General features: G+C 41.3%; 1 protein-coding gene across 3 annotated transcripts in view; it reads right to left on the reverse strand.

Annotated features, from left to right (window-relative positions):
- The window catches only part of GPM6A (glycoprotein M6A), a 170876-nt gene that overhangs the window by 103447 nt on the left and 45012 nt on the right, over window positions 1–22417 (reverse strand). Inside the window, exon 1 of one of the 3 annotated variants that reach the window (XM_083457560.1) lies at window positions 6694–7178. The exons of 1 other annotated variant lie outside the window; for it this stretch is intronic. In XM_083457560.1, coding sequence (XP_083313686.1) covers window positions 6694–6730 — 37 coding nt within the window. In that variant the 5' untranslated portion in view covers window positions 6731–7178. Of the gene's footprint in view, window positions 1–6693; window positions 7179–22417 lie in introns of those variants that run through there. One more of the 3 variants, XM_083457561.1, reaches the window with a different exon arrangement.

Genomic DNA, 22417 nt, shown 5'->3' on the forward strand with positions numbered 1-22417 from the left:
CACATTTTGATGGATGCTGAAAATTCTGGGGAGGAATTGAGCTCCACACTGTTCCTATTGTTCCATCAGTACAAGCATTTCATTTTTCATGATAGAATGACCTCCCCTCTTCTTTGCCCTGTGCAATACACCGGGGGTTCTCCAAACCTCCAAAAGCTGATTTTGGAGCAGGGGAGGGGCTGTTCCATTGCATTACCAGCACTCATTGAATCTAGCCCTCTATTTCCCATAGGCTTCCAAGAAGGGTGAATTGACTTATAGACAGTTATCAGAACTGTTACTATCTATCCTATTCAATCTAAATTTATTGTTATATACGGTTATGTTTGCTCATGTTTAGCTACCTATATGTTTTCCAAATAAATAAATGATTTCAGGAACAGAGGCAGCATGCCTCTGAATACCAATTGCTATTAAACACTGGGAGAGGGATATTCCCTTCCTGCCCTACTTGTGGATTCCCATAGGCACCTAACTGACCACACTGTAGGAAACAGAATGCTGGCAAAAGCAAGGCTTTATCCAGAATATTTTGTCTTATGGTTTTCTGTTTGCATCGGCTTTCAGAGTTGGAAGGGTCATCTAGTCCAACCCTCTGCTATGCAGGAATATGCAGCTGGGATTGAACCTGCAACCTTGGCATTATCAACACCATGTTTTAGCCAGCTGAGCTTAGGATAGCTAAGGCTTTCAGTTCTGAAAAACCTACCCCAGAATTTCCCAAATAGGCCAAAAAATATCATCAAATATTCCCATTTGCTAAGAAAATTGCTGCTAGCAATAAGAAAACTTGCATAATTTTACATACTTCAAGTTTAGCAGCCTGCTTTGATTACTGTGCTTGTTACCCCTTGCAAAATTTCATATCACCTGCAGGAGATTATGAACACTATAGTTGGTTTTCTAATTAGGTAATATCTTATATATTTGTTTGGTTGGTTTACAATGAATGTCCAAAATACTGAGACATAAGGGAATGTTGACAATTCCACACACATTTAGGGGGTTCTGAAAATACATAATATACAGTAGAATTAATGTTTCAGGTACCAATTGTCTCAATGAGATTTGGGATTTATGAGATTTGTGCTTCCCACAGGGATATGGTTGGCCACTGTGAGAACAGGATGCTGGACTTGATGGGCCATTGACCTTATCCAACAGGTGCTTCTTATATTATTGTGGAAACAGAAGATTCAAATCTATGTCCGGACTGGAGGACCTGACAATTACTGGGCTTTTTCCAACTCTCTTTTGCTTACAGGATTTTTCAGTCTCCCCTAAACTTGGTCTCCTAATAGGCCAGAGATAGACATAAGATAAAGAATGAGTTCAAAGTGTAATTCTAGCATTTGGATCCCGCTTTTCAACCTGAACTCAGCAAATCAAATGATGGCAGAAGCCTTTCAATCTTGCTTTCTTCTCTTCAAACTGGAAATCAGAAATGGGGAGGAGGCAGTGGCAGCAACAGCAAGTGGCAAAGCCAGCAGGGAACAGCAAGCAAAACTCAAGGGGCTTCAGCCAGAATTTAATTTGCTGGTATCTCTGACAGTTCGGCTTTGAAGTCTGGCTTGGAGCAATGTGAATAGGCTCTGAGCTCACTTTTTAGCTTGTGCCTGACTCAAGTGTCCAGCTACTGAACATTCTGCTAGTGATACATTAAGCATATACATGCTTCTCTGCTACAATTCAATGTTTCTTTTTCACCCTCTATTTCCTCCTCACCTTACTGCAAAGCCCTATACAATGTGTTACCAGCCAGAACTAACACAACCCACCAAGAGCTCAGTAAGCCTCCTATTTTTATTTTTCATTTTTTTAAAAATAAATAAATCATTTGAGACTGAAAACAGGATGCTTCTACTTGAGACTGCATTTGATGTTTGCTTTAAGCCAACACAAGGAAGTCACCAGACAGGAAGACTCTGGGGATGCCACCTTCATGTCCCAAGAGTTTCTGGCACCCAGACAGGGGTGGCTCAAGATATTTTGCTGCTTGAATCAACAGATAAAATAACACCCATCTCACATATACACACATTCTACATACAGAAACTAACCAGACCGACAGCTGCATCTTGCTTCAACACTGATTGCAGGATAGCATCCACCACCATGTCTGAGGACAGCAAGCTGACTTAAAGCATCCATGGCAGGCTGTGTAGCATACACAACTTTGGTGTCTAGCACCTCACTGGCACCGCCCTCCCCCAGCAACAGCTGCCTAAGGCAGGTGTCTCTCTCTGCCTAATAGTAGAGCTGACTGTGCACTCTGGATATTCTTGATTCCCTGGACCCTCTGGACAATAAGAAGCATACTGCCTGCCCTGTGCTTTGGAAAGGATCCTGTAGCACTAGATCCCCATTTAGCCCTCTGGTTCCTCCCCTCCTTCACCACTCCTAAAGAGAGGAGGGCTTTGAGGAAAAACACCCTCCAACCCAATTCATATGCACACATACACCTGTTGGTAGCAAAAGAATGAGCAGCCCTTTGGCACCCACCTGAGATCCAAAGTAGACAATGCAATAAATGCATGACCACATTTGCATTATGTTTAAATCTTCAAAAGCAAACACAGCAGTTGCATGCAAGAGGATTCCGACTGGGACTGCAGTGTTGAAGGCAGGGTGTCATGTTAACCCTTTTGCCCTTGCCATCTTCCTGATGAAAATTGACACCACCTAAAGCTGCTTGATTGTCCTGGAAGGGAAGCTGCTATTTTCACCCATAGTAGCTTCCCTTCCCTGTGTTGGGAGTTCTGCAAATGGATCAGAAGCCTCTGTAGCTGCAATATAGATAAGCTAAATAAATAAATTAAGATTACCAGATGCAGCCATGCATTTGATGTACCATTTACTTTGACCCAGAGTCTTGGAAAATGTGTTCCACCTGATACAATCTGAACCCTGGCATGAATAATGGCAAAAAATATTTATCTCACTTCATCCTCACTCCATCAATGTCCCCTCCAAAATTTCATTCATGCTTGAGCCAATATTCTTAATGAGCTTGCAAGTGAACTGGGAGCTGCAGCCAGAATTCTACCTAGTGGCTTCTTCTCTGCTGTGGCTTAGGAGAAAGAGGGAGAAGCACAGCCCAGAAAGAAAAGTGTTTTCCCCTAATTTGAGTACTGAAGAGACCGATGTTTATTCAGATGGCTTGGAGAAGATCCAAAACAGCTGGATAATCAATCAGCTAGATTATAACATTATTCATGTATGGCTTCGTGGACACAGGGCTTGACAGAAAGGTCTGCAAACTTAGATAATCAAGAATTTCATAGAAGTGGGAAATGGAGGCCAACTGTAAACGCTGCCAGAATTAGCACTTACACAACAATCTTTCTTTTTGGCATTCATACACACTGTGCTAGAAATTGCTGAATGAATGTTCAATGAATAGCATCCTGCAAAGCAGATTTGAACTATTTCCATTTTTCAAGTATATTGGCTTAACCCAGTGCTACTTGCTCCAATTGAAGTTCAAAAAGTCACAGCAACTAACATCGAATTCTAGCAGAACACTAATAGAATAATAATAATAATAATAATAATAATAATAATAATAATAATAAATATTATTTATGTAGCATCACCAAGTGTTGAAAGCACTTCACATGTATTATCTAGTTGCATTTGTTACAACAACACTGGAAAGCAGGCATTAAACAACAGTTGTGTCCTCCAGATGTTGTGAGACTACAACTCCCATCACCCATCCACTAGCCATGCTGGCTAGGACTGATGACAGCTGGTGTCCAACAACAATTTTGAGGGCAGCATACTGGCTACTCCTTCCATAAGGTAAGTTTTATTATCTCCCAGTTTTGAGGGCACCAGATCTGAGTGACGTCATAGCATAGGCAAGACCTGAACTGGGGATTTGGAGCCTCTTAGCCACTACTGTGGAGTAGATGGTTACATTTCTGCCATTAGTTACAAACAGTATTTTCAATAGGAGGGCTACATATGCAAGGAATGGTCCCAAACTGAATTTAGAAATAGCACTGTCTATCTCACTAAATTCCAAATCTTCTACAGTTCTTTTGTATGGGTGGTGATCTACCAATAAAATGATTGTTGAATAAATAAAATGCTATCTACTGCAACTATTTGCATTGTATCTGCAAAATACATCAGCATGTTGTATCTGCAAAATACATCAGCATGAAACTATGCATTTCCATCATGGCTGCTAGCAACTTGCAGTGCTGTGTGCTATGCTATGCTGTGAAGAAGAGGCTCAAAGCATTCAGCTGGTGTGAAGAATGGAGGACTTTGTAGGCAGTGACACAATGTATGCTTCAATCGATTTTTGGTAAAGAGGAAGAGGGACAGTGAAGAAACAAACAATTCCAGTCAAGATGGCAGCATTTATATATATATAAAAAAGACACTTGTGTGATTCCATCACGAATTAACATCATGGAGTACTTTCTTAGGAAAAGCAACATATAACTCACTAGTCAAACCACAAGAGGTATATCATGCAAGATCAGGGATGTAGAAATGAACATGCACATACTGCTGTACAAAAACAGCTATTGAGCAAGGGTACAATGCTACTGCCTCTTTCAAGGCAAAGGAATAGCCCTTAAATGATATGTAGAGACCAGAGGAACGTAGCCTGTATTTGACTGCCATATAAACATCTTCCCAATTCAGACCACAATTTTCATCTCCTTCCTTGGGGTTCTGACTGCTGGTCAAGCAAAAAATTATAAGGACTGGACAAAGAGTTCCCCTGCCTTGCTCCCCAAACAACAGCCAGAGTAATGACCATCTTATTCTGCCTTCCAGATAGAATGAAATGAAATGTAACCTGTCAGTGTTTGTGATCACAGCTGAGCTCTGCTAGAGAGAAAAGGCTTCTCTCACACATGGCATATTGTGCATGGAAAACATGTTAGATGTGACAATCCCACTATTAATTACAGCATTTTGAGTGCCCACTGGCTATTTCAAATGGCTGTCATTGGAATAAAGACACAGCCACATATCTTGTTAATTATAAACATCTTCAGGTGTTGTTATGTTTTATGGAGATGTTCCCAGTTCTGGTTTATACTGCTTGCCTAGGCTTTCCATAAGTTTAGGTGGAACCTTTTTCACTGATTTTTTTCTCTCTAAAGAACAATAACCATATGCTAGTTCACCACTTAAATGAAAAATACTTTCCATAGGAGGACTTCATATACAAGCAATGACCACAAAACAATTGTCTCAGAAAATGGCATTTATTGTGCCCACGCATGCACACACAAATGTTAATACGTTTTTTCATGCTGTGCTTCTGATTTTTCAATAACATACTTCATATGCAGATGATTACATTGCTTAAGCTTAAAGAGTAAGCAACCACGTATGCATCTACATTTAGCATCTGTAGTAGCTTTCAAGCATACTGTGATTTGGAAAAACATATGAATTCATACGAGATATTACTGATAGAAATAAGCGTCTTTGCACACACATCCATTGCAATTAACTGTCTGGAGAGTTAGTAAACACTGGAAGGCTGTACACAGTCTAAGTGGGTCAGTTCTAATGAGAAAAGCATGACATCTACATGTAGCAAGGCAGATGGAACACAGACCACAGAACTGGAACATGGAAACAACTGAGATATTATTTGTTTGCATGGAATTCGTAAACAAAAAACAAAACAAACCAAAAAACCATTGTAATCAGCTCCCAGAACCATCTTCAGCTATGGAAAAACTATTTTAAGATCTGTTATGCCTGTAAAGTACAGTGGGATTAGATGTGTTTGCATTATTATTCTACTGGTTATAACAAGTATCCTCTGATGTGCCTAAGTAATTCCAGAATGCTCAGAGCAACATAAAAAACACTGATGTAACAGCACAGGACTAAGGATGAGATGGTGGGGGAAAGAGGCTCTAAACAGTGGAAAAATGCGGAACTATCACCTGGCAATAAGAATAGTGTGTCCATTTAGAAAGGTGGCACATACTGAAGTCTGCAACAACATGCAATGTGCACAAGAGATTATACATAACATAAGACGAATACACAGCTCTGTTTTATTCAGAAACAAAAGAAGATGCACTATACATAATCAGAAATAAAAGAAACGTCAACCTGCAATCTTTCACATTTACAACCATTTTTCTCACTATACATCACAAAACAGAGGTCTTCCAACAGATAGCAAAAGAAAAGGGAGGGAAATATAGGCAGGACTATCCGAAATTTACAAAATATACGCAGAGTCTTTGTTCAGACTAGAAACCCATTCAAAGGTGTAAATAATGGTCACTTTGTTAGATTTCTAAATACAACTAGCTGCAAATGTGTGTGAGTGGCTCTCTCATAGTTCACACTGGGCTCCCTTGACCCAGCTAGACAACCGTGAAAACACGAAATAAATGAAGGTTAACAAAGACTGGTCTGGGAAGCAGTTAACATTAAATGCTGGCAGTGTTAGTATTTTACATATAGGGCTGCACTGTGCATTCCTTACACATGAAATATCTGTGAATTATTTGGAAAAATCTTTGCCACCTATCTTGTCGCAACAACAAAAATGGCTTTTAAAAATGGAGGGGGGGGGATCTTTCCAACCATCTACACAAGAATTTTAATTACCATGCAGAGATAGAGAGAACAGAAAGACAACATCCCACTCTCACACACACAAACACCCAAGCAACTAGTTTATCACAATACCTTTTTGTGTCTGTCCCTCTTCCATATTTTCTTCCATGGCTACCTTTCTTCACTAGATACTGCTGCACAGGTTTAATCAAAAGCCTCCCTCAAATGTAGGGAAAACTGTAGATTTATTTTTCCCGGGAAGCTCCAACAGCACTGGCTTATGCAGGTCTTCGGAGCTTAGCTAAGGCTCCCCTCACTCTCCTTCCTTGCTTGGAGACAGGCTGTCAAGTGTAATTTCATTCAAATTACTCTCCCGTGAAGATTATCAATTTTTCTTCTCAAAGCTGTCCATTGTATACCACTGTAAGCAGGTATTCAAATGAAAAGCCTGTGAATTTGGGGGGGAATTTTGGTTGGGGTCCCAGTAGCAGTGTCACTGTGATTCGTAAGGCTCACTTTGCATATAAAACAGGGGGGAGAGAAATTGATGTTTGCATTGAAATCTGTGCTTTAAATTGGAAACAGGCTGCACTGCGAACAGATGGAGGGGTGTCTTCCTAACATGAAGCAGACCACGAACCTATAATTCCCCCTATTTGCTACCAAAGTGGGAAAGCCCAGATGCCTGTAGCTGTGGATGCTGCAATACTGCGATACTTACTTCTCCCTCACATACACTACCATGTATTTGGCTTAAAAGGATTTCTAAACACATAATCACAGTTTAGTTCAGCAACAGTGATAGGAATCTTGCAGTTTTGTGTGTGCATGCACATATACACACATATACAAGAGAACACAAAGGTAATGAAATCTAACATTTCAGTTTTCACCAAATCTGCTCTCTGAATATATTACAAATTTACCAGCTGGATAAAAAAAAAAGGACCAAAATGTGAAAAGACGAATACAGTTTTTTGGAATTAAAATGGTACTTGTGGATCATTTCAATGCAAAGCTAACACATAAATACATTAAAAATATTTAAACCCTTCAAATCTCTTATCCAATACGCAGAGACATAATATTAGCTGTATGTTACACCACCCCATGCAACAACAACAAAAAAAAGGATGCTGAAAGGGGGAAAGAAATCTGTTGTGTTGTGGACTGGTTAGGGAATGCAGAGGTTAAGTACATCATGAAGACACCTGCTTGTTTGGGGGAGATCTGCAATCTGATTTTGAATACCAGCTTGATTGAATACTGCAGTCTAGAGGTGAAATTGCATTCCTGTGCCTTACATCATTGGGTGGCACAGAATAAATTTGGAGTTCCAACACTCTGCATGGGTGTCAAAGGAAAAAACTCTAAATCCGTATTTTATGAAACCTTCCTGTTTCTGTTTCTCCAATTCTATCATCAGAGAGCAATAATGTATTGTTATGAAAAACATTTAACAAATATACATAAGGTATTAAATCTGACACAGAGAACAGGCAGCATCTTACTCTATTATGTACTCTGTCCTAGGGAAAATTGATTATAGCTTCAGTGGATTGCCATAGTAGTACAGCAAGAAGCATCCACCTACCTAGGTGCTTTAGCAAATATAAGCCATGGGTGTCCACAGGAGGAGGGGGGCAGTACTCCCCCCCCTTGGATGAACCCATTTTCATAGCTTTTCTTTTTTTAAAAAAAAGAAGAAGTAAGTTTCTAGTTTTTTAGAATCTGAGTTAAGAAGCGAAATGTGCATGTACTAATTCTGCCTTTTGTGTGGTGATAAACTAACCAGCTTACCATTTCAGTGTTTAACATTCCTCCCTTCCTTCAGAAATAAATAAATAATGTGGATGCCCACCACAATATCAACATTAAATTCAATACTAAACAAGTAACTGATTTTAGCTTTTTACAAACCAGCGTATCTAGCATTGCCATCTGCCTCCAAATCACTGTTAACCTGCAGAATGGCAGAACCAACGATTATTCATGATGCAGCAGAACCCATTGCACTATAAATAGCTGAAGAAGCCACCCAAAAAGGCACAATCATGTGCCACCATGGGGCCACAGCAAGGGAAATATGTGGCATGAATCTCTCTGCCTTGCTTACCATGTAAAAAATGTTTCCTAACCATGTTGTCCTATTAATGTTCACTCCAAAGTAAGTTCCATTGTATTGAATGGGGTTCACCCTTTTGTTAACACCTTTAGAATTTCAACCCAAGTCAATAAAGTGACTTATGCTCAAAGTGAACTCACTGAAATAAATGACCACCAGTAACTTGTCTATTGCTTGCAATGGGTCTACACTGAATATGACTTACAGTGGTACCTCAGGTTAAGTACGTAATTCATTCCAGAGGTCCGTTCTTAACCTGAAACTGTTCTTAACCTGAAGCACCACTTTAGCTAATGGGGCCTCCTGCTGCCGCCACACTGCCAGAGCACGATTTCTGTTCTCATCCTGAAGCAAAGTTCTTAACCCGAGGTAATATTTCTGGGTTAGCAGAGTCTGTAACCTGAAGCATATGTAACCTGAAGCGTAAGTAACCCAAGGTACCACTGTAGTTGGATGGCATCCTGTGACTTCACATATCATGTGGAAACCAAACAGAACCAATCATCCGTTGAGTTTCTAAATGTATTCTGCATGAGCTGGAATCTGTTGCAAATAAAAAGCCCTGCAAACAAAAAGCACACAGCCAAACTACTCTGTGAAGTAAAGGAATGGTCTTTACATGTTCCATTCCTATTTTGTCTGAATCCCCTGAACAGTAGCTATGAGCTATTGAGTCATCTAGAACCTGTATCCTGCACATAATACTCCAAAGGCTGGACTCCTGGTCCCCTAATTTAGGGCAAGTAGGCCATCTAGTTTACTTAGTCTTAACTCCAGCCATGGACACCACTAACCCAGGATACAGGCAGCCCCCCCCCCATTTAAAAACCATTGGAAAAGCCTGCGAACACCCAATTTCTGCCCCTGTTCCACCCCACTCCAGCCCCACTGTACCCTTTCAGTGACATTTCAGTGATGTCTTTGTGATGTTTCTGTGTCACTTCCAGGTTCAGTGTGATACATATATACGCGGTCATGCACATACTGCACATACTGAACGGGTGTGAATGGAGGGCTGCCTGTACAATCATTAACTGTATAAAAAGGTAAAGGTAAAGGACCCCTAACAGTTAAGTCCAGTCACAAACAGGGTTGCGGCACTCATCTTGCTTTACTGGCCGAGGGAGCCAATGTTTGTCCGCAGACAGTTTTTCCGGGTCATGTGGCCAGTCTGACTAAGCCGCTTCTGGCGAAACCAGAGCAGCGCACGAAAACGCCGTTTACCGTATTTTTTGCCCCTTAGGATGCACCGCCCCATAGGACGCACACACATTTCCCCTTCATTTTTGGGCGAAAAATACGGTACCTTTCCGCCAGAGCAGTACCTATTTATCTACTTGCACTTTGACATGCTTTTGAACTGCTAGGTTGGCAGGAGCTGGGACTGAGCAATGGGAGCTCACCCCATCGCAGGGATTTGAATCACAGACCTTCTGATCAGAAAGCCCTAGGCTCAGTGGTTTAGACCACAGCGCCACCCACCCCGATTAGCTGTATAAAATTCTTCAAAAGATATGTGGGATGATTCTGAAATTCTCTTCTGCTTTGGCAGTGAAGAAACCATGGAATCTATGAGCATACAACTGTACACCTGCTTTTTGTAGGCATAACGGGCTCAAGAGTAAACCAACACGCACTATGGTTCATTAGTGGCTATTACTCAAGAGAAACAGATATGCAGCTACATACGTAGCAGTTTCCCCTGGGTAATAGTCATTAAATGAACCATGAAGATGACTCACTCTCATAACCCACTTATAGGACTGAACTTTTTAATTCTTCACTAATCGTTCGAAAATCCACATGAGTGTGTAAGCATTTTTTACTTTTGATATTTCTTTTAATCTTAAAAACATTTTAAGATTTAAATAAAGAATCTGCTTGCTCATTTCACCAAATATTTGAGCAAGCGAGCTACACAGTCCAGCTAGCAATCTTGATGTGCATGGTAAAAAGGTCCCAATACAGGTTCTAGCATTGCTCAACTGATAAAGAGTTGGGCACTGAGCTAGGAGACCGAAGTTGAAGTCCGAGTGGAGTCGGAGAGCTGAAAATAGTGCCAATATATTTCACATCTGGCAATCAATGTGCCCCTTTAATTTCAAATAGTACATGGTTAAAGGTAAGGGACCCCTGACCATAAGATCCAGTCGTGGCCGACTCTGGGGTTGCGGCGCTCATCTCACTTTACTGGCCGAGGGAGCCAGCGTACAGCTTCCGGGTCATGTGGCCAGCATGACTAAGCCGCTTCTGGCAAACCAGAGCAGTGCACAGAAATGCCGTTTACTGCCAGAACGGTACCTATTTATCTACTTGCACTTTGAGGTGCTTTCAAACTGCTAGGTTGGCAGGAGCAGGGACTGAGCAATGGGAGCTCACCCCATCGCGGGGATTAGAACCGCCGACCTTCTGATCGGCAAGTCCTAGGCTCTGTGGTTTAGACCACAGTGCCACCCATGTCCCTTATACATGGGTACATGGCTAGGTGAGTCTAAAAACCCCTATGAGGGAGGCTTAGTTTGGTTGGAATCAAGGATACACTTCCAGAGTTATTGCTAAATACATTACTCCTGGTAAATGATCCACCATAGCTGCTAGAGAGCTGTGAAAATTTTGACCTGGGCTTTTTAGACTCATCTACCCATGTACTATCTGAAACCAAAGGTGCGCATTGTTTGCCAGGTGTGATTCCCCCAGCCCCAGCTTTTCTACCCCATTATCCTACTTCATGTGGTCTTGGACTATCACTGCCTTTAATAACTGTGTTTATTAACCATTATTATGTTAATTATTAATTAAACTCAATGCGAAGTGCTTTATGTTTTTTTAAAAGTAAACAGTCGTATGCAGTGTAAATTGTTGAAGCAAGAGCAGCAGATAGTTTTTCATCTGCATATTTTCATGTGGACTTACAGAAAATGACAGTGTTGCTGTTGAACCACTGAACATACCAAAAAGAAGAAGCAATAGCCGGTGTGTGAGAATGTGGTTTGGAGAGATGTTAACCTGTCTGTGATGTTTAGTGTCAGAGCTGCAACTTACAACAAATCAAATGATTTCTCTTTCCAGTTCAATGCTACTCTGAGCAGCCTAAGGTTTGCAAGGGCAATTTCAAAGACTTTTGGAACTACCAACTTTAGACCACCTGTCAATCCGGCCAAGGTCTGAAATTACACAACCACATTTCAAGTGTATTACAGCAGTGCACATGAAGAGGCTGCCCAGCTCTGGAAACCACCCAGCAGTAGATAAAAGAAGAATGCTGAACTGGAAATATGGAAACTGAAGTGCTACAAAAGAACTTGTTATAATTAAAGTGAGTGCATGCATCTTCCTGTTTGGTAAAATCACAGTGCTGTGGCTTCCAGTACTAAGAAATGATGCACCACTGCAGGTGCTGACACAAGTGATTTGGCAACTAAAATACAGTATATCCAGGCAGAGATGCGTAAAACAATATCGTCAGGGTGCAGCACAGGATGCAAAGGAACCTGGTTGCTCCTGACTTTCTGTTTCTGCCCAAGAAAGAAAAATGTTGCCGTTCCCTACTCACTGCAACACTCATTGGAAATTATGGTTTTAAAAAGGAGACGGGGGTGGGGGAGATAGACTGTTCCATGTCCCTTTCCTATCAAGTCTTTCATATTTATGAAGTATGAAAGGATGGGGAGGGGGTTTCCCAACCATATGTGTTGGGAGTCTATGTATCAATTACATTATGCATCAGGTGAGACAAGACATCTGGAAACTATTAACTCCACATATATTAGACCTGGGGTGCCAACTTGAATAAAATATTGGGGGCCCAGGTTAAGCCCTGCCCCACATAATCAATCACATGACATGGCACACACATACACCATTTGAATGACAACACCCATCAACTGGGGAGGGCAGCCCCTTCAAATATTTTAGGGGTGGCGAAGGAACCTCAGCCCCCAGGAGTTGACTCCTATCTACGTATTAGACTGCTGCATAGCTGTAAATGAAAGGCAACTTCCTTTGGGTAGTGGGTGTTTAACCTCAATTCAGGTACATCTGAAATGTATCGCCTAAGAAAATCTCAGTGCTCTGGCTAAGCTGATAAGAGTAACAAAAGTTAGACAGGCTTCTATTTAGAGACAAGAGGGGGATGGAGATGCTGAAAAACTTGGCCCATTCGGTGTTCAATTATTTAGTTCACTGAACTTTCCAATATAGCCTAATTCTTTTCTGAACTGAGCTGCAACCATTTCATCTTTATCCAAGCACTGATCCCAGCCAGATAGTGTGCAGAGCAATCAGCCATGTTAGCAGGCTTGATGAAACAGTGTCACGGAATTGACACACTGACACAGTAATCTGCAATCAGAGTGGAAAGAACTTGCTATCATGTGCTAATTCTGTTTGTACATACTAACATTCTGACTTAAGTTTGTGTAACAAGTCAAACTAGTTTTCCCTTCTTTGTCATGAAGGGGGAGTTCATGATCCTTTCATTACTTTTTATTAAATAAAATAAAATAAAATATAAACTAAAAACATTCCTTCAAGCAGCGCCTTAGAGACCAACTAAGTTAGTCATTGGTATGAGCTTTTGTGTGCATGCACACTTCTTCAGATACTTTTACTTTTTACTTTTTATTACTTCACCATAAGTAAACCTTCAAAGACATATTTACATCTATGCTCCCATTTAAATCTGATGGCATTATTTTCATTTTGGCATACCTAGGAACAAAAAGCAGGGACGCGGGTGGCGCTGTAGGTTAAAGCCTCAGTGCCTAAGGCTTGCCGATCGAAAGGTCGGCGGTTCGAATCCCCGCGGCGGGGTGCGCTCCCGCTGTTCGGTCCCAGCGCCTGCCAACCTAGCAGTTCGAAAGCACCTCCGGGTGCAAGTAGATAAATAGGGACCGCTTACTAGCGGGAAGGTAAACGGCGTTTCCGTGTGCGGCTCTGGCTCGCCAGAGCAGTGATGTCACGCTGGTCACGTGACCCGGAAGTGTCTTCGGACAGCGCTGGCCCCTGGCCTCTTTGAGTGAGATGGGCGCACAACCCTAGAGTCTGTCAAGACTGGCCCGTACGGGCAGGGGTACCTTTACCTTTACCTTTAGGAACAAAAAGAGCCAAAGCTCATTTCCAGGAGTTCCCGCAAGGATTGTTGGATTGTTAGAACGACAAAAAAAGTTATCACTTATTAAGCCTAGTGGAACTGCCCATCTCCTCTCTCCATGGTCACCATATACAATGTCCAAAATTGCTGCTGTTTACTAAAGCTCCACAATCAACTGACTTCTCATGTGAAATGACTTGCTTTCTTCTTCCTCTACTCAACTGTTTTGCTCTACTATACCCACAAGGTGTTTTCAAATAATAAAATTACACAAAAGCTAAAAAATACCATAGGTCAAGTAAAAAACCCAATGCCATATACAGATTTTTTAAAAAGTAACAGATTAAGACTGCTACAAGACTCTGCTACTTCTCCATTGCTGAATTTTGTTGTGGTTTTGTTGTTTAGTCATATCCGACTCTTCGTGACCCCATGGACCAGAGCATGCCAGGCACTCCTGTCTTCCACTGTCTCCCGCAGTTTGGTCAAACTCATATTAGTAGCTTTGAGAACACTGTCCAACCATCTCATCCTCTGTCATTTCCTTCTCCTTGTGCCCTCCATCTTTCCCAACATCAGGGTCTTTTCCAGGGAGTCTACTCTTCGCATGAGGTGGTCAAAGTATTGGAGCCTCAGTCTCAGGATCTGTCCTTCCAGTGAGCACTCAGGGAGGATTTCCTTAAGAATGGATAGGTTTGATCTTCTTGCAGTCCATGGGACTCTCAAGAGTCTCCTCCAGCACCATAATTCAAAAGCATCAATTCTTCGGCGATCAGCCTTCTTTATGGTCCAGCTCTCACTTCCATACATCACTACTGGGAAAACCATAGCTTTAACTATTTGGACCTTTGTTGGCAAGGTGATGTCTCTGCTGTTTAAGATGCTGTCTAGGTTTGTCATTGCTTTTCTCCCAAGAAGCGGGCGTCTTTTAATTTCATGACTGCTGTCACCATCTGCAGTGATCATGGAGCCCAAGAAAGTAAAATCTCTCACTGCCTCCATTTCTTCCCTTTCTATTAGCCAGGAGGTGATGGGACCAGTGGTCTTAGTTTTTTTGATGCTGAGCTTCAGACCATATTTTGCGCTCTCCTCTTTCACCCTCATTAAAAGGTTCTTTAATTCCTCTTCACTTTCTGCCATCAAAGTTGTGTCATCTGCATATCTGAGGTTGTTGATATTTCTTCCGGCAATCTTAATTCATTTGCTGCACAAAGTAAAGCTACTCTCACTAGAAAAGGGGCAGCTTACCTGCTTCTTGAAGACCAACTATGAGCTAAGCAGTGCAAACTTCATAGAGAAAAGCATTCAACAGCTGAGGAGCTAATCCAGTCAATCCAGAGCCACTGTGTTAAGACTGGTCTTTAGGTCCAGAAAACCAAACTAAGATCTGGGTTTCCCTAAGACGTACCTTTGCTGTAGGAAGCAGTAGAAATTTTATATTTCTAATTAAAGCACTGGTATTCCCAGAATAAATGCAGAATCATTTACAAATTATGTGCAAGAAATCACAGAGGGAAACTGTTCAATACAGTTATATGCTGCACTCATTTTCTGCTCTACTGGAGGCAATAAGGATCCACCCTATTAAACTGCCCACTACAGACTGCAAGGTCTCTTGTGTTTTGTCTCCCAAAAGGTTCAGGGGCAGCACAGATTTCTCTCCTCTTTGGGTCTGAGTCTAGAAACCACATCAGTTGCACTGTGAATATAATTCTTTATTGGCCTTACCCTTCCTTGTTGGCTCACCCATCCAAATGGAATTCATCCCATCTTTTCACCAGGGGACAAGAAAACATTTTAAAATGAGCACAAAAGAGGAAGCTAAAGGCAACAGGGTATAAAGATCACTGCACAAAAGGCTTCTGCCTGAGCTGCTCCCAGGAGGGCTAAGAAGATTTACAAACCAACACAGTCCATAAATGTTAAACAATTTTGAAAGTCAGCATTAGCTGATTGTGATTACAAATCCTTAGTTGTAGAGAAGTTGTAAAAATCAAGCTGTATTCATAGCAATTTACTGCCAGTTATTTTATACATTCTGGTACTGCTGAAAGGACAGTTTATCTCTGTCTGTGAACTGGTCTGCTAATGACAAATGAAACATGCACGGAAATGCAGTACTGGCTCTATTCTCTCAGAATGTAAATTAATTCACATTGAAAAGGAGGGGTGTGCATATTATTGAGGCCTGCATCCTAGCCTATCACTTCGCACTTCAGCTGAAATTGTACATAATAAAGCTAGATATCCAAATTTGATGAAAATGTCAACTGTTCATTATTAGGAGATTTAACCTTACAAAGCATTCCACTAAAACGAAAACCAAAAAGGTTTTAAGATCTGTGAATGACATGGAGCCTCAGATGAACTGAGTTAAGGAAAAATCACACTGATCAGATCTGCACATCATGGTAAGCCAACGCTCGCCTTGCATATGCCAACTGCACCCACTTTGGGCTAGTGCGTGAAATAAATAAGCCATGAAACCTATCTAAATGATACATCCGAACCAAGGTTCATGCTTTGTTTCACTCAAACAAGCCATGAGTGGGTAATCCAGGAACAGACATTGACTTGCCATTATGATTTATCCCCCCCCCCCCATTAGTGCATTTGCAGAAAAGCGTTGGCTATGATTTACCAGGCCAGCAAACTGGGCGACTAAATGCAGCATGGGAATGTACAAAACTCTCTTCTTCATCTAAAGTTTGGAAAGAGGGAGATCTAAAAGCTGTAATTCAAAGTGACCACATTATCAGAGAATACAAAAGAACAGTTTATAAATATAATTCATAGGAAACTGTAACATTTTTTTAAAAAGTGTTTGTTCCTTAGTATCTTTGAATGAAGCAAAATGGTTTACAATAACCTAACAGCAACATCATTCATAAGTTTGGAGGCACTGACTGTGAAAAGAGGCCAAGAATTACAACTCTGTTACCATAGTACATTTTGGGAGGTATCCAAGCTCTGTTCCCTTTATAAACTCAAATTAGAAATCTCTTAGTACAATGTGATTAGAAGATCGTCTTAATCTGCAAAACCAAATCACATAAATGGATTTCAGAGCAGTTTTCAAACGGCAAAATCTTCTAGTACACGTGGAGAACGACAACCACGGAAAACAGCTGGTTAAAAATGGCATATCCTTGCAACTTGGGCTATCTAAACTGTTGACTTCAGTATAATACCAATTCCATGATAAACTGTAGCATTTTAGATTTTAAAATAGTAACAACTTTCCTTCTTCCTAGCCACCAGCAGTTTACATTAAATTTCATCTGAAACACTGCAGCCCAAATATAGAACTTCCCTTAATCCTTGGATAAACTAATAATGTTAAAAGCCTACGTTTGCTCAGATTTATAATAAAGCTTTCTTAGACACACTAAATAAATGTAGAAAGCAATACAAGCCTGCATTCAAAAGGCATAGTACTTACTGGCCATTATTAAATAAATCAAATTTGGTATCTACAATCCAAGAAGGATTTGTGGTAACAACACCTGTGTGACTAGTTTAGGGACATGGGATGGGCCATTTTTGATAAGCCAACATAGCTACAAAATCCTCTTCTAGAGGTCAATGTAAGGTGAACCCTCCCCTCCCCACACAATTTAGCCAACCAGTTGTGAAAATGCAGGACAAAAGATCTCATTTGTTCCTACTGAAGTCAAGATGCACCAAGTATTAAAACATTTCACCATCCCCTCTTTGCAGGTGTTATTTCCCCAGGAAGCACTCAAAGGAGTATTAAAGTTTTCACAGAGAAGAGAGGATTCATCTCCGTTGCCTTAGCAACTGAGCTGACACTCCCTGTTTTGCTATGCTAGGCAAAAAGGAAGCATCACCCTGCCGCATCTTGGAAGGGCATCAGAATGTAGATCTGAATGTGGAGTTTGTAATCGAATCCCTGGCTGGCTGGGTTCACATAGTAAAAAAGAAACAAGATTCCCCCCCTTTTTTTAAAACAAAGCAGCAGATTGTTAGTAAGAAAGAAAAAAGTGCCACTTGAAAGCACACTCAAAAGTGTTCTCGGCAAAAGAATAATGGTACAACTCTAGTTAATGCTTATCACTTACCAGAGGTTTACATAAATATATATCAGTATTATATGCATGTACATATGGATACATAACAAAAGTATGCTTAACATACAATTCTAACAGAAAGGCCTCTTGAACATGATTGTTGCCAAGTCTGAGGCTGTAGAACTTGCATGGCTTCCTGGTACTCCAGAAAGCTGCAGGTGATGAATCCATAAGGCTGAGCACAAGCTACATAAATCTCAAGGTAAATCCAACTGAACATAGGTGAAAGCAGATTACTGCACCTATGACATGGCAGTGACTCCAATGAATAAGAACTACTCTTTGCTTCTGTTGCACCATCTAGTAGCCATCCAGCAGAGCATTTCCAGGTGACAAAGAGGCTTCTGAAATTTGGCTAGGAGGAGGAATGATGAACCTACTGGAGACAAGTTTGCCAGGCACTTAGAGGATAAAGTTTATCATATCTGCACTAAATTAGATACCCTCAGGGCTAGTCCTGTAGAAGAGTCCAGAGCACCATTGGGTCCCTTATTATTGCATCCTCAGGATTCAGACTAGTTGTTTCAAGGAGTTTAGCCCTTTATATGCATTATCAGTCCTTGCCCCTTGTGTGCCCCATGGGCAAGATCTCCTTCTCCCATGCGCCTGGTTCTTAATAATTCCCAACAGGCAGGCAGCAAGGTAAATATGACATGTACCCACCTGGTGCCTAAACTCATATTGGAAAGCCATGGACTTATTATATGTTCTAAGATAAACAAAACGCTCTTGCTCTTCAAGAAGCTAAGAGCACAGGGAGAGCAGGCCAAATGTACAGGATCCTGTGTTTACAGTGTCCAACCAAATGCCTGTTGCCAGGGGCAGCCTCCTGCCCCACCACCACCACGATGCCCCACCCTCCACTTTCACTCACACCCACTTCTGCTACCAGAACTCCCGGGCTTTTGATGAACCCTGCGAGAGCTGGGCCATTTCTCTTAGCATTGCCCCTTGGCTTCTCCACCTCGGGGTGGGAGATGAGTGTACACCACTGTGCAGTAGAATGCCTCCCTTTCACCGCCAGCGGTAGAAGTGGTGGGGTGGCCCAAGCATGGCCTCTTGCACTTTTACCACCAGAGGCAGGCACTTCACCCCACTTCATGGGCCTATGGCGAGCCCACAAGCAGAACCTGAATGTAATAGCACTCTCTGCACCTGCAATACTCAGCAATGGGTATTCAGAGGCATACTGCCTCAAAACAGGGGTGTCAGAACATAGCCATTGTGACTGGAAGCCATTGATAACTTTATTCTCCATGAATTTGTCTAATCTTTTTAAACCATCCATGTTAGAAGCCATCACTGCATCTTGGGGGAGCAAAATCCACAGTAGGTGCTGTCCAAAGAAATGCTTTTTTTTCTTTTCTATTTTACATCCTCCAACATTCAGCTTCATTGGATTACAAGTTCTTGCATGGACAGACAGAGAAAAAGTTTCTCCACCCACCTTCTCTACACCATGAGTAATTTTATACAGTTCTATCATGCCCCCTTTGCTATTTATCTAGAGTAAAAAGCCTCAGATGTTGCAGCTTTTTCCTCATAGGGAAGTAGCTCCAACCACTTGGTCCTTTTTGGTATGGTGTCAGCAGGCAAGGAAAATCTGGGATCTTGTCCGCCAGCTGCTAGGACATAACAACAGCTAGCAGAGTTTAGGAACCAGACCAAACACCACATTCTCTTGTAACATGATGGAAGCTTTATGCCAATGGTTGGTAGAACCAAATCCAAATGGGTTGGGGCCAATGCTCAATATGCATGTTGCAAAGGCCACACATTCCTTGTGTTCACACACATCCACAGATTTTTCATCTGTTGATGAGAGGGAGAGGTGGGTCAGATGGGGAGGGCTGGTAAGCTGGATTCAGCTCACAAGCCAGAGGGTCCCCACCCTTGATCTAGAGCATAAAGCAAACAAGGGCATTGGCAGCATCTGGTTAGAAAGTGAAAACCCAGGCCAATATAAAGAGAAATATCAATCGGTCAAGCCTTTTATTTGTATGCCACCTTTCCAAAGTTAAAACTATGCTCAAGGCAGCTTACAACGTATTAAAAAAATACATAACTACAAACCTAAAAGCAGTTATAAATAATAAACGAAATTTCAAAAAGTACACAACCAATTTGAACAATTTCCACATAAATCCAAAACAAAGATACAAAAAATTAGTATCAACAGCAACAATACCCTTCCAACAAAAGCCCCTCACAATACCTCAACCCAAGACGAATAAATAAGCTGTTAGCATGCATCTGTTTGCATGCATATTTGAAAGCACCTCGAATTGCACATTCCATACAAAACAGTGTGGTACTGATAGATGGGATCCTTATTCAGAGGTGCATTTATGTCCACAGTTTGCCATCCTATGCATAACTATGCATGCATACAAGATGCAGATCTCCTTCACGGGATCAGGGCAACTGAATGCAGATGTCGCTGAACATCTAGAACTCCCACCAGCCCCAGCAAGCATGGCCAACAGCCAGGCATGATGAGAGATGTGGCTCCACAACATCTGGTGGGTCAATGTTTCCCCATGAATAATACGGTAATAATAATAATAATAATAATAATAATAATAATAATAATAATAATAATAATAAATTTATTTATACCCTGCCCATCTGGCAGGGCTTCCCCAGCCACTCTGGGTGGCTTCCAAAAGAATATTAAAATACTGTGATACATCAAACATTAAAAGCTTCCCTAAACAGGGCTGCCTTCAGATGTCTTCTAAAAGTCTGGTAGTAATTGTTCTCTTTTACATCTGGTGGGAGGGCGTTCCACAGGGAGGGTGCCACTACCGAGAAGGCTCTCTGCCTGGTTCCCTGTAACTTGGCTTCTCGCAGTGAGGGAACCGCCAGAAGGCCCTCGGTGTTGGACCTCAGTGTCCGGGTAGAACGATGGGGGTGGAGACGCTCCTTCAGATATAATGGACCGAGGCCGTTTAGGGCTTTAAAGGTCAACACCAACACTTTGAATTGTGTTCGGAAACTACTTCAAGCGTCTTTTCGGAAACTATCATAAGCTGACAATAGTGCTCTCCTCCCTGTTGTTCCTCAAAGATAACCCTGTCTTTCTGCAAAGAAAACATCTTGCTTTCTGGGTTAAGTCCCCCAACCCTCAGCCAGTATGAACAGTGGTCTGGGATGAAGAGAGGGAGCCCAATAAGCATCTGAAGGGCTACACGATCTCCACCACCATCACCAATGAGATGCACAACATAATTTACATTTGACGCCTGGGTCTTTATTTCCAAATATGCAGAATATTTGGGGCTATTATTCAAAATACATCATTGGTAACATATACTAAAGTGACTGTGAAAAATTTGAGAAAGACAAAATGGAGGGAATTAATTAAAACAAAGGAAAAGTTGGGGTGGTGAGGTTAAAAGAGTAGCTGCTGCTGTTCTAACCATTCATTTTCTTCCCTTTCACATTCAAAGCTGGCCACAAAATCAATACAATATTGAACAGACCTCTTTAAAATCTATCCCCTGAATCTCATCCATCTATATACCACCCAACTGTCAGTAACTGTGCTGATAGTCAGATTAAGTACTCCCTCTGGGTGAAGGTAGTTAATTCGCGGACTGATGAAATCTTCATGCTTAGGTTTGCAGAAAACTAGATTTGGGGCAAAATAATATCAATTCAGAGTGGGGGGAGAACTTTAAAAGATTCAGACTCTCCAGAACTAATGGCACCAGCATGTACCTTCCAATCATCACATGCCCATGTTGATGAACAAGCAGAGGGGGCTATGTTTATCATCTCACGATTGCCCCGGACTGGGTGAAGTTTAGATCTTAAAAGGTTCGTGAATATCTGGAAACTGGGATTGAAAAGTGGGGGGTTTAAAATTAGTTCTTCAGTATATTTCCATAATGATTTCCCTCCTCCTGGAGATATTCTCACATTGATTCATATAGTTCTTTTAATAGCTTGCAAGACGCCATGTAACCGTATAATAGCAAGAGATTATTGTTGTAATAAATAATGTTGTCCTGTGTCTTATTTCTTGCCGCTAGAGACCACGAAGTTTATGCCAACATGGGCTAGAATTTGTTCCTAAGGGCATTATCCACAGCTGTTGAAACAAACGTCATATGACCCTTGTCTGCCCTGATAAGTATCACACTCAGTGTTATTTCTACAGCTTTAAGTGATAAATCTTTAGCTAAACCTAGACAATAAGAACCAATGCAAGGAAATTTCACAGAGATTACCTATCTTTGTAGTTTTCCTTTCCCTGTTGTACGGAAACCCATAAAATGCAAGGTTTCATCCAGTATGCTTTTTCACAGATGAGGCTGCTTTCCATGTTATATAATTTGTACATACAGATTCATACCCTGTATAGGGAAATATTTATTTCGTAATATACAAATGACAGCACTGATGTATTTTTTCTATTCAAACGAACATATGAGGAAGCAGATGCAGTCTTACTTCCCTTGGCTTGAAGCATGCTTTAAAAAAAAAAAAATGCAACAATACCCAGACAACAGAATACATACAACATCATTCAGGGGTATGGAT

The sequence above is a fragment of the Podarcis tiliguerta genome, assembly GCF_965153285.1.
Source record: "Podarcis tiliguerta genome assembly, chromosome: 9".
NCBI classification, from domain to species: Eukaryota; Metazoa; Chordata; class Lepidosauria; order Squamata; family Lacertidae; genus Podarcis; species Podarcis tiliguerta.